A 13,094-nucleotide genomic window follows, 5' to 3' on the forward strand; every position below is an offset into this window, starting at 1 on the left:
CGATTTTACATCACAGCACGCAGGAGTAGTTGGTCCACTGCTGCCTTCACCAGGAACTTTAAATGTGTCATTTTATGACTTTGATGTTTAAATACTGTGTTGGGATTTACCTCAGTGACACAAAGTGACCACATGAGGCAGCAGTAGACCAGCAGCTCCTGTGTCCCTGTGAGCTAAAATCACTGATTTTCTCAATGGGGTTTGGTGTGGGAGAGCGAGCAGTTAAACTCTCCAGTTTCCAGTCAGAAAAGGCTGGCTTACGGTGAAATAGTGTGCCGGACATATTCTTACGATACTTTGTGTCAGTACCTCATAAGCCAACACTTAAATAAAAACCTTAACTATTCTTTTAACTTTAGTTAATTGTGATTTTAGCTTTTGAGGAAGGTCACATGACACAAGGGCATAGACTTAATAAAGTTGGATCACATCATGGCACCTGCCAAAAGTGGAGCCAGAACATTTGTTTGCCCCCTGGTGGACTGCTGTAGTATAAATGTTCAAATATTGTGTTGTTTCTTTCAGCATGTGCAATGAATTCTCCCAGATTTTCCAGCTCTGCCAGTTTGTTATGGTATGTGTCACAGTTTCATCTCTCATCTTTTCTTTTCATCATCTGTGTTTATTTGACGCTGATTTTTGTCGCATCGTTGGTTTTTCAACGTTAGGAAAACTCCCAGAATGCCCCTCTGGTCCACGCCACACTGGAGACCCTCCTACGTTTCCTGAACTGGATTCCTCTGGGCTACATTTTTGAAACCAAACTGATCAGCACGTTGGTTTATAAGGTGTGTGACAGAATAATACACCTTGTTATCGATATACATGTCGCGATATAAATCAAATCAATGTCTGTAAGCCTGGGCGATATGTCTTATGTATGATATCTGGATATTTTGAGTCTATAGCCTGATATATAAAAGATATATGTGGATATAAAGCTAATGTATATATATAGATATATATGTATGTGTGTGTGTGTGTGTGTGTGTGTATATATATTAGTGTATTTCACAATAAATATGATAATTATCAATGTAACAGCCTTTAAAACCAGGAATAATCACAGATACATGGCAATATCGAAACTCTTAAGACCATATGTAGCTCGGCTTTCTGTGCGTGTGAATCATTTCAACTGAACTGAGACTTAACTGAACATGTTTGGGTTTTTCTCCCAGTTTTTGAACGTGCCCATGTTCCGCAACGTGACTCTGAAGTGCCTGACGGAGATCGCCGGCGTCAGCGTCAGTCAGTACGAGGAGCAGTTCGTCACACTCTTCACTCTGACCATGTGTCAGCTCAAACAGGTCTGTAGTCTGTTACCATTTAAATAAACATCATGATGTTTGTGAGACTCTGAGAACCTGAACCTCTTACTGTTTTTCAGATGCTGCCTCTGAACACCAACATACGTCTGGCCTACGCCAACGGGAAAGACGACGAGCAGAACTTCATCCAGAACCTCAGCCTGTTCCTCTGCACGTTCCTCAAAGAGCACGGGCAGCTCATCGAGAAGCGACTCAACCTTCGAGAAACGTTAGTGGAAGTAAGTGAGAGCGGACGAGCGAACGCTGAAGCTGCTGTCGTTGCTGAAGCTACCGTCTCTACGACAGATTTATAAGCTTTCCCCAATTACTTTAACAAAGAAAGACATTTAACAATGGACACAGTGTGATCTACTGATGTTTTCAGAGAGTAAAGAAACTTTATTATTACTTTAACTCGTGTCTTTAACCGTCATATCTTAAGTACGTTTAAAAACAACACTACTTTTCATATGAAAGTACAGTAAATTAGCGATTGATGTTGATATTTGCCATTTCTAATAATCGGCGCTGGCCCGTTATTGTTTATTAATTGGACAGTTATTACAAATGATACATTTTTGTTCTCAGAAACCTGATAAATGTTGCCTTTTCTATTTATCCAAAAGTGTATTTTTGTTTCATGTGTTCAGTTTATACATTATTTGTATGGAAAATGCTGTATACAGAGTGTTTGCTATTGTTGTTAAATAATTAGGGGTTTGTTAGGGGTGTCATGATTCTCCAAATCCTTGATTCACCTTGAGCTTCGAGGTCATTCACAGCGTCACTGCTTGAGGAGCCACTTGTTAAAGATTAGATAAGAAAACATAAATCATAACAAGGGGAACATTTTTGCCTAACAAAAATTTTAACAAATGCCTTAAACTTCAGTTATTTAAATATTGACTGACTCAGTGTTTGGGAACCACTGCTTTAGCTCACTAACTTAAAGTCTAAAATGATTCCTGTTTTAATGATTTCTTTGTTATACGGAGCAAAGAAACCAGGAAATATTCACATTTAAGAAGCTAGAAATCAGAGAATGATGAATGTCGTGTCGTGCGTCTGGTTCAGGCTCTCCATTACATGCTGCTCGTGTCCGAGGTGGAAGAGACGGAGATCTTTAAGATTTGTCTGGAGTACTGGAACCACTTGGCAGCAGAGCTGTACAGAGAGAGTCCCTTCTCCACGTCCACGTCACCTCTGCTCTCCGGCAACCAGCACTTTGACGTCCCACCACGCAGACAGCTCTATCTGCCTGTGCTGTCAAAGGTACTGCGCGCGCACACACACACACACACACACACACACACACACACACACACACACACACACACACACACAGTGTTTCTACTGAGAACTGCTCACATTAAAGAAGGGAACACAGAATTGTATTTTTACCTGAGGATTAAACCTGGGTGATATGTTTTCTCTATTAATTGAGTATTTGTTTGATCCAGAAACTGTTTCTCAATCCTTGAAATGTTGTTCTCAAATGTCTTGTTTTTGTCTACAAACCAAAAATGATTTAGGATTTAATGATTTCTTTTTTTATTGAGCAAAGAAAATAGAAAATATTCACATTTAGGCAGCTGAAAAATCACAGAAACATGTTTTGTAATTCATCTTAATAACACAAACCGATCAGTAGATTATTAAAATAGTTGGCACTTAATTTAGTAATTGCTTAATTAATAGTAATTAGTCTGGTTTCTTATAGTCCACAACCCAAAATAAATCAAGTTTCAGTGATTTCTTTGTCTATATTGAGCAAAAGAAACAAGAAAATATTCACATTTAAGAAGCTGACATCAGAAACTTGTTTTTTATTTAGAAATCGATTAATAATTAATTAATCGTGCTATTGTTGCTTCTCTAGCAATATGTTGATATACAAGATGTAAAAGAAGCAAACTTTGAAGTAGCTGATGCAAAACAGTTTGAAATGGTTAATAAATTTAACAAAATAAGATTAGAAATGCAAAAAACACAGGCACAATTTGAGCTGGCTACTGCACAGATGTACAGAAGAGGGTTAACGGCCACGTGTGAATATAACTAAGCAATTAAAAAATAAATAATAATAATATTAGTTAAAGTGTATGTTTAGCTCTTTTTACACCATGTGTTTTATTTTGATTAATAAGCAGTAGTGATATTTATTTAAAAGAAAGGTGTTCAGGGTAGGATGCAAAAATAATTTGGAATATTTCCAAAAGTTCCCAATCCCATGTAAAGCTTTGATTTTTTGGAAATTTACCGGTAATTTTCCAGCCCTTCTGCAGCCCTGCTCCAGAGTCTTGACCCTGTCACCGTAGAATCAGTTGGCACAGGTTTGGTAACAGGTGGCTGCTAAACAGCTGCCAAAACAGTTGCTCGTTACAATGTCACTGAAAAATTAGAGGCCAGTGACGCAAACTAACCAGAGTTTTTATTTATTTTCTTATCATTTGGTTCTAATAAAATAACATTTCCTCAGGTTAACTGTGAACTGCAAAGGGTTTTTTTTTTTTTTTATTCCACCGTGACACGTGCGACACATGCACACGTGCATCTCTGTGAAGGCGTGACGGGCGCTGACACGTCTTTAATCTCTTGTGACAGGTGCGTCTGCTGATGGTGAGTCGGATGGCCAAACCCGAGGAGGTGCTGGTGGTGGAGAACGACCAGGGCGAGGTGGTCAGGGAGTTCATGAAGGACACGGATTCAATCAACCTCTACAAGAACATGAGGGAAACCCTCGGTAAGGCCCGAGAACACTCGTATGTATTGATTTATGTCATGATTTAAATCAAAGCACTACCTCTGTAAGGCTGTGAACGACATGTTATATACATAATGTTTCTCTGGACTCGTGAAAAGTCTGAGAGTGAAAATACACTATAAATACACTGCAAATACATACTAGAATGAAATCTACTGCTCTGCATTTCATGAGCTAAAAATACACTCGTTTTTACCTTTAATTTCAGATAAAACCTGCTTTATTTCTTTAAATGCACGATGTATTTCCTTTACAAGCAATGAAATTGCCTGTAAATGTGGTCAAATTCTACTATAACACTAATTATTAGCCTTGAAATTAAACAAGTGCCATTAAGTGACTTTTTTAAGACATCATTTAGTTGATTCCATTTATTTCACAAATATATTAAATACGATGATGATATAATATCCATATATTGCTCAGCCCAAGCTCACATCTACTGTCATTACCCTCAAACTACCTTATCTTTACCTTCACACAGTTTTATTTTTGTAATATTTAACTTGTTGTGACCATAAAAGGAGGAATATCACTGTTTAAAAACCTGTCACAATCATGTCTTCTGTTGTTGTGCAGTGTACCTCACTCACCTGGACTACGCCGACACGGAGCGCATCATGACGGAGAAGCTTCACAACCAGGTGAACGGCACCGAGTGGTCCTGGAAGAATCTCAACACGCTGTGCTGGGCCATCGGCTCCATCAGCGGAGCGATGCACGAGGAGGACGAGAAGAGGTTCCTGGTCACGGTCATCAAGGTCGGCGGCTTTTAAAAACCTTTCCTCACCTTCTTATCAGTTGCATCCTTTACTGAACTGTGTGTGTGTGTGTGTTAGGATCTGCTGGGTCTGTGTGAGCAGAAAAGAGGAAAGGACAACAAGGCCATCATCGCCTCCAACATCATGTACATCGTGGGTCAGTATCCACGCTTCCTCAGAGCGCACTGGAAGTTCCTCAAAACTGTCGTCAACAAGCTGTTTGAGTTCATGCACGGTGAGAGAGCGTTCTTCCAAACCACGAAACCTTCTCTGGGCACGGATCAGTTTGTACAACGCGTTCTTGTGTGATCTTCATCAGAAACCCACGACGGAGTCCAGGACATGGCCTGTGACACGTTCATCAAAATCGCCCAGAAGTGCCGCCGCCACTTTATCCAGGTGCAGGTCGGCGAGGTGATGCCGTTCATCGACGAGATCCTCAACAACATCAACACCATCATCTGTGACCTGCAGCCGCAACAGGTCAGTAACACGCCATCACACACACGCTTCACTGATGAGCTGTGGGAGCAGGGAAACATCCAAACATGGAGGGCAGTGGGTCCCCGGGATCAGGATTGAGAAACCATGGTTTTGACCACACTGTGAAACATTGATTTGCTGCTGTAAGACGTGTCGGTGTAAACTAGTAGCAGTAGAAAAGTCAACCTACAACATAGAAGAGATAGTCCGTGCAACTCAATTTCTAATATTTATTACCAGAGAGACACAAATATACCTAAACTTAACATCCTAAATATGTTCAAAATAATCTTAAAATGTTAAAAAAAACTAAACAAAAACGTTTGTGTCCTTTTGTAAAACACTCAGTCCCCTCATCAGAGTCTCAGTGATAAACTTACTTATGTTTCCTGTGAGCTAAAACAGCGATAAGTACCTCGGAAACGACCTGAAGGAAAGAACCTGAGCTATTACTTAAAGGACTGCTGTTCCCGTGTCTGTTGCTCTGGATGCAGTTTCACCCTCTCAGGCTGAGACTAAAGAGACTATTTACTATGTTTTATCCACTCACAAAAATTATTGATTTTTACTGATTTCTTTGTTGTGTGGGCCAAAGAAACCAGACAACGTGGTGAGAAAAGTCAAAGAGCTTTGTTTAGATTATTTAAAAAAACACAGATTTTAAACTGAGATAGCAGTTGTTAAAGAACACGTTCTCCTCTTTGTTTTCCCAGGTGCACACGTTCTACGAGGCGGTCGGTTACATGATCGGGGCTCAGACGGATCAGGCCGTTCAGGAGCATCTCATCGAGAAATACATGCTGCTGCCCAATCAAGTGTGGGACAGCATCATCCAGCAGGCCACGAAGGTACCACCGCGACTCCAGCGTCACCCACACACAACATTATCCCTGAATATCAGAGTGTTAATCTCTCTCTGTCTCTGTCCACTCACTTGTCAGAACGTGGACATCCTGAAGGACCCGGAGACGGTGAAGCAGCTGGGCAGCATCCTGAAGACCAACGTGCGAGCGTGCAAGGCCGTGGGACACCCGTTCGTCATCCAGCTGGGACGGATCTACCTGGACATGCTCAACGTCTACAAGTGCCTCAGCGAGAACATCTCTGCTGCCATTCAGACAAATGGTAAGGGAGGTGTGTGTGTTTACGATCTTATGTTCCCACACGTAACCTGATGAGCTGTGATCTGTAGAGTGCTTGGTATAACAGTGTGTCGTCTGCATAGAGCAGAACAACAACTGTAGCCTTTCTGCTCGTTAAAATAGCAGATTTTGCTGTGAACTTTGATGCAGGAGAGTGAGCCGTTTACTAACAATACACTGACCTGGTTATTGACGGCTATTTTAATTATAAGACAACAAACATTGTTAAGGGTAAGCACAGCAGTTTGAAACTGTAAAACTCAAAATGTTTTGTTTTTTTGTCTTTTTCAAAATGTCAGAAAATGCAGAAAAATATTGATTATTGTTTGTCAAACCTGGAAATGTCTTTTGTTTTTGTGCACAAATGAAAATGATTCAGTTTGAATGATTTCTTTGTTCTATGGAGCTGAAAAAAGCTTTTTCCTCACGTTGTGTTGACCACCGTGTGTGTGTGTGTGTGTTTCAGGTGAGATGGTGACGAAACAGCCGCTCATCCGAAGCATGAGGACGGTAAAACGGGAGACCCTGAAGCTGATCTCAGGCTGGGTCAGCCGATCTAACGACCCACAGATGGTTAGTTGATAATCCAGTGTCCTGTGTGTCCCTGTTTGAGTTCCCTGTAAATTCACTGTTCATTAGTTACACACTGTGTTCAAAGTAGAGCTCAAAACAAACCTGTGGCAGGTTTGACTTTGCTTGTCGTTTTGTTGATTTGCATCAAATATTCACTATTTTGCACCTTATCGTTTATATACATAAATATATATATTTAAAAATAGACCGGACCTCTGGACACCTTATTTATTATTTATTGTTGAATGTATGTTAAGTTATGTTCTGATCATCCCCTTTTTTTAGAAAGATCATTCAGAACCTTCAGCGATGTTCTCTAGAACTTCTGGTGCTTTCTAATTTGTAGTCCGATCTCTGAGGGGAACATGAAACCCTCTTTTACCGTCAGCGTGTTGATCTCTTGCTCTCTGCGTCGTCCAGGTCGGGGAGAACTTTGTCCCGCCGTTGCTGGACGCTGTCCTCATCGACTACCAGCGCAATGTCCCTGCCGCGCGAGAGCCCGAGGTCCTCAGCACCATGGCGACCATCGTGAACAAACTGGGAGGTCACATCACCAGTGAGATCCCACAGATCTTTGACGCCGTCTTTGAGTGCACGCTGAACATGATCAACAAGGTGAGAGACGGAGACGCACAGAACCCCAGTTTATCTACAGTAATGATGATGAAAATACCAAAGGAATTTCTCAAGTCTGATTTCCAATGTGAAAATAGTCGATAGTAAGAACACTTTTAGCTTTTTGAGATCTTTGTCTCAGACGGACAAAGACGATCCCAAGGACAATCGCTTGTCCAGCCTTGGATCAGATGACACAGCTTGAGTCTTTGTCCTCTCATTAACGCCGTCATGTGTTTGTTCTTGCAGAACTTTGAGGAGTATCCAGAACACAGGACTCACTTCTTCTACCTGCTTCAGGCTGTAAACTCTCACTGCTTCCCTGCATTCCTCGCCATCCCACCAGCCCAGTTCAAACTGGTGCTGGACTCCATCATCTGGGCTTTTAAACACACCATGAGGAACGTGGCCGACACCGGTGAGACATCTAATGTCCCTCAAACCTCAAAAAGTCAATATTTACAAACCAAAGATGTTTCAGTTTTAATGATTTCTTTGTTAAATGGAGAAAATAACCAGAAAATATCCACATTTAAGAAGCTGAAAACTCAAAAGACTCACTTTTTGTTAAACATTTTCTGAACCAACTAACTCATCGATTAATCAAGAAAATAATCAAACGTTAACTGGTGATTTAAAATAATCATTAGTTTCAGATGAAACGCGGATTATTTTTGTTTAAATTCACTCACAACTTTTGTGTTGTTGAGCCTTAAAAGATGAAAACTAAATGTGCTGCACCTTAACTTTTAAACAAATGAAGCAGGTGAACGTCAGGTCTTGTTCTCGCGCCTGATCGTGTGTTGATGATCTTCCTCTTCTCCTCCTCCTCCTCCTCCTCCTCCTCCTCCTCGTCCAGGTTTACAGATTCTCTACACGATGCTGCAGAACGTGGCTCAGGAAGAAGCAGCAGCTCAGAGTTTCTATCAGACGTATTTCTGTGACATCCTGCAACACATCTTCTCTGTGGTCACGGACACGTCGCACACGGCAGGTCAGTGTTCACACACACACACACACACACAGCAGGTCAGTGTACACACGCACACACGACAGGTTCTTCTGCCGTGTTCTCACACGAGCTCATGTTCCTGAAGTTCTGACGGAGTAAACTGACTTGTGCGTGCGTGCGCGTGTGTGTGCGTGTGTGTGTGTGCGTGTGTGTGTGTGTGTGTGTGTAGGTCTGACCATGCATGCGTCCATCCTGGCCTACATGTTCAACCTGGTGGAGGAGGGGAAGATCACCACTCCACTCAATCCTGCCAGTCCTTCCAACAACCAGGTGTTCATCCAGGAGTACGTGGCTAACCTGCTCAAGACGGCCTTCCCTCATCTACAGGAGTGAGTGTACACACACACACACACACACACACACACACACACACACACACACACACACACACACAGAGTGTGTAGTAAAGTGTTTTCAGTTATTAGCACGTCTGTGTTGAATAGAGCTGCAGCTCACGATTATCGATGAATAGTCGATGAATCTGTCGAGTATTTACTCGATGAATCGAGTCATGGTTCAGTTCAGTGTTTGTCAAACATGGAAATGATGATGTTCTCAAATGTCTTTGTTTTTGTCCACAAATGAAAATGATTCAGTTTGAATGATTTCTTTGTTTTTATGGAGCAATATTCACGTTTAAGAAGCTGAAGGTTTGTGTGTTTGTGTGTGTGTTTCAGTGCTCAGGTGAAGGTGTTTGTGACGGGCCTGTTCAGCTTAAACCAGGACATTCCTGCCTTTAAAGAACATCTGAGGGATTTCCTGGTCCAGATCAAGGTGAGTCAAGTCCAGAGACCTGGATCAGGACTCACGACATAAATCTACTCAATCTTTCCAAGTCCTGAACTTAAGTTTTACTAAACGAGACACAACGAAGTTTTGACTTTTACAGAAATGTGTGTTTACAAGAACGTATCATTTATATTCTGAAGAAAAACAAGAGTTTCACGTCTTTAAACGATGAATGAACGTCGTGTGTTTGCTGCTGCTGCTGCTGCCGCTGCTGCTGCTCGGTCGGCGTGTGTTTTTATCAGCGAGTACATTCTTCACTGCTGAGCTGTTGTTTCCACTAATAACATTTATTCCAACAATATTCTGGCACTGGGGCCACAGACCTGATGTATATTTAGAAACAAAACTCTGTGTGTGTGTGAGTGAGACAGTGACACTAAAGGTCACACGTTCACGTTCATGTTGAGTCCAGTTTCTGTGCCTGTGATTTGTTAAGTATCTGATCAATCAAGATTTTTTTTATATAAGATCATTGAAATCTACAACTCAACTATTTAATGTTCAGCTTATGTTTTTTTTACGAAACGTAAACAAATAAAAGTCAAGATTAGAGAAATTACATTAAAGAAAAACAAAATCGCGTGATAATCAGCCAATTTGTGTAGAAAGGTTAGGCGTGTTTTGTTGTACGATATCGGCCGTGTTTTAAATGCAGTGCGTTATAAAAACAATATTGAACTGAACTTTTAACATTTTATCCTAAAATTAAAAAGCAATATCCGTTACATTTAATATTTTCCTCAACTAATTCAACTCTATTTAAAGATTATCTGTTTAAATCACAGAGAAAATCAGTGAGCTGCTGCCTCGTGTGGTCACTTTGTGTCACTAAAATAAATGTAAATACAGATTATAAAACACAGAAGTCACTGAATCACACATGAGAACTTAGTGATGGAGGCAGCAGTGGATCAACAGCTGCTGTGTGTGTGTGTGTGTGTGTGTGAGCGAGTTTCACTCCAACTGTTTCCTGTTTCCTGTTTCCTGTTCAGGAGTTTGCGGGCGAGGACACGTCAGATCTGTTCCTGGAGGAGCGGGAGGCGTCGCTGCGTCAGGCCCAGGAGGAGAAACACAAGATCCAGATGTCGGTGCCGGGAATCCTGAACCCGCACGAGATCCCCGAGGAGATGTGCGACTGAGCGTCAGCTCCAGCCAGGACTGTGTACAGTAAACTGCAAACAAACAAACAAACAAACAAACAAAAGCGTAACCACAGCAGACACAACAAAACCCAAGAGAGAGGCACTTGAGGGACTGAGTGAGTGTGTGTGTGTGAGTGAGAGAGAGGTGGGAGGAGGAGGAGGCTCCAGGTTTTCATCCTCGCCGCCGCCGCGTGTTTGTTTGTTGACCAAAACGATGCCAATAAACGTGTAAATGACCGCCGTCGCCCTGTGCCCCGCCCCCTCCTCTTTGTACCTAATCTGCGTTTTCTACGGGAACTCTTTTTTTGTGTAACATTGTTTCCAGAAAGCGTTTGAATCAAAAGTCTCTGCATGAAGATGATGAGCTCCTTTCTTTTCTTTCTCTCCCTCCATATATTTGTTTATATATAAATATATTATATTTACAATCTGAGCAGGGTTTTGGTTTTTTTTTTTCACACAGGAAGTGGTCTTTTTTTTTCTTTCTTTTTTTCTCTTTTTTTTAAAAGATGCACCGTCCCCACACGGCATTGTGGGAGAATGTGAATCTAAACGGAGAATGAATGAATGAATGAATGAATGCAGAGCGAACAGAGACACAGAATCTGCCGCTCATAAATTATACTTTTCACCTTTAAAAAACAACAAATAATAAAATAAAATAAAGGAACGACATTTTTTGGGGGGAAAGTAAACGTGGATTTTGTGCATATCATCCCGACTGTATTATAGCATCTTTACTACCATGGGAACATTATTATTATTATTATTATTATTATTATTATTATTATGTTTGTCCTTCTTTTATTCACGTGTGCGTGTGTGTGTGTGCGCGCGCGTGTGTGTGTGTGTGTGTGTGTGTGTGTGTGCTGTCGCAGAGTCGACATCAGCGTTTTGTTTTCCTCTGAGAGGATTGTTGCTCACGTGTGAGAGGATTGTTGCTCACGTGTGAGAGGATTGTCGCTCACGTGTGAGAGGATTGTCGCTCACGTGTGAGCCTTCATTACTGGGACGATGTTTGAGGAAAAGTGGCGTTAACGGACGTATTTATGGTTATTTTTTCTTTGTTCTCGCTCAGTTTATAACAAACTCCTGATTAATAAAACTCAGACGGCTTTTCCAGATTCTCCTTATTTTTTGGATCGTACTAATTTTAGATTGTTTACCGTGTAGTGTTTTCACGACGCTAGAAAAAAACAAACGACTGGGTTTACATTTTTTTTTGTATTTCTTTGTTTCAGTTGATGTTTTTTATGTTTGTTTTTTTTTGTCCAAAATCGATTTTTTAAAAAAAGGCTTCTTTTTTTTTGTTTAGTTTTGGTTTTTTTAGTTTAGTTTTTTTGTCCATCGAGTTGAATTAGAAAAAAAAGAATGTATAAAATCCAAATAAGCGCCCGCTCTCGAACGACGAGTTTCCCTTCTCAAGGTGTTACATTTGTTGTGAACTTTTTTGAACTGATTAAAGCTGAGAATTTTATAACCCCGCCTCCGCTCACGCCTCTTTATTAACCCCACCCACACCTCTTTATTCACACCAAATGATGTTAACTTAAAAGATAAAAGCAAAGATATCATGATATTTCACAGTGTGATGATACAAGTGGTTTTGTGTTGTAGTTAAGCCTCTGACCACTAGTTGGCAGCAGGCATTCAGCAGTTTGTCATATATTGCATCTATTTAATGTCCATTTTCTTTAAATGAAGCTAATATGTTATGTTTTTTCCCTGTATATCAATCATAACAGCTACATTTGTGCATCACTAATATTCCTGACACCAATTTTGTGTTGTAGTTAAGACTCCGACCACTAGTTGGCAGCAGGCATTCAGCAGTTTGTCATATATTGCATGTATTTAATGTCCGTTTTCTTTAAATGAAGCTAATATGTTATGTTTTTTCCCTGTATATCAATCATAACAGCTACATTTGTGCATCACTTATATTCCTGACACCAATTTTGTGTTGTAGTTAAGACTCCGACCACTAGTTGGCAGCAGGCTCTCAGCAGTTTGTCTAATGTTGTTGCTTATATTTTGCCTCTGGTTCAAATTTTGACTAACACATTTATTGTTATTTTAAAGAAACCGTTGTTTTATGGACTTCGAGGCGAGTGAACGACAGAAAAACCTCAATATTCTTTATTTCAAAGTAAAAACACGGTTTTGTTTTTTTCTGTCAGATTTGACCACTTCAAAGGCAGGGGAGTTATTAATTGTTGCTAAATGTCTTTTGAAATGGAGCAAAACACCAACTTCTGCCTCTTTCATCACTCGCTCTTGTCCAATCATAATGAGGATCATTCTCCCAGACTCCTCCCCCTGCACTGACCCCACCTCTCCCCCCTCTTCTACTTTTTTGTCATTTTGCCTTTAACCTGCATTTGTTCATTCTCCTTGGAAGAATCGGTGTTGGTTGCAGTGGACGGAGACGCTCAGCTGGACTGGGACACACACACACACACACACACAGATGATGGATGTCCTCTGAGACACACACACACAC

The 13,094-nt window shown here is 40.9% G+C and overlaps 1 protein-coding gene across 3 annotated transcripts in view; it reads left to right on the forward strand.

Annotated features, from left to right (window-relative positions):
• The window catches only part of xpo1b (exportin 1 (CRM1 homolog, yeast) b), a 30,308-nt gene extending 18,237 nt beyond the window's left edge, over positions 1–12,071 (forward strand). For 2 of the 3 annotated variants that reach the window (XM_058651026.1, XM_058651029.1), the window contains 18 exons: positions 526–574; positions 669–788; positions 1,182–1,310; positions 1,391–1,549; positions 2,385–2,582; positions 3,915–4,053; positions 4,654–4,835; positions 4,914–5,070; positions 5,155–5,318; positions 6,032–6,166; positions 6,260–6,452; positions 6,927–7,033; positions 7,454–7,648; positions 7,898–8,066; positions 8,508–8,642; positions 8,830–8,989; positions 9,338–9,434; positions 10,442–12,071. In XM_058651026.1, the coding sequence (XP_058507009.1) occupies positions 526–574; positions 669–788; positions 1,182–1,310; positions 1,391–1,549; positions 2,385–2,582; positions 3,915–4,053; positions 4,654–4,835; positions 4,914–5,070; positions 5,155–5,318; positions 6,032–6,166; positions 6,260–6,452; positions 6,927–7,033; positions 7,454–7,648; positions 7,898–8,066; positions 8,508–8,642; positions 8,830–8,989; positions 9,338–9,434; positions 10,442–10,588 (2,635 nt within the window). In that variant the 3' untranslated portion in view covers positions 10,589–12,071. The remainder of the gene's footprint in view (positions 1–525; positions 575–668; positions 789–1,181; positions 1,311–1,390; positions 1,550–2,384; positions 2,583–3,914; positions 4,054–4,653; positions 4,836–4,913; positions 5,071–5,154; positions 5,319–6,031; positions 6,167–6,259; positions 6,453–6,926; positions 7,034–7,453; positions 7,649–7,897; positions 8,067–8,507; positions 8,643–8,829; positions 8,990–9,337; positions 9,435–10,441) is intronic. The other variant, XM_058651028.1, reaches the window with a different exon arrangement.
• Positions 12,072–13,094: the final 1,023 nt, after the last annotated feature.

The sequence above is a fragment of the Solea solea genome, chromosome 15 (assembly GCF_958295425.1).
Source record: "Solea solea chromosome 15, fSolSol10.1, whole genome shotgun sequence".
NCBI lineage: Eukaryota > Metazoa > Chordata > Actinopteri > Pleuronectiformes > Soleidae > Solea > Solea solea.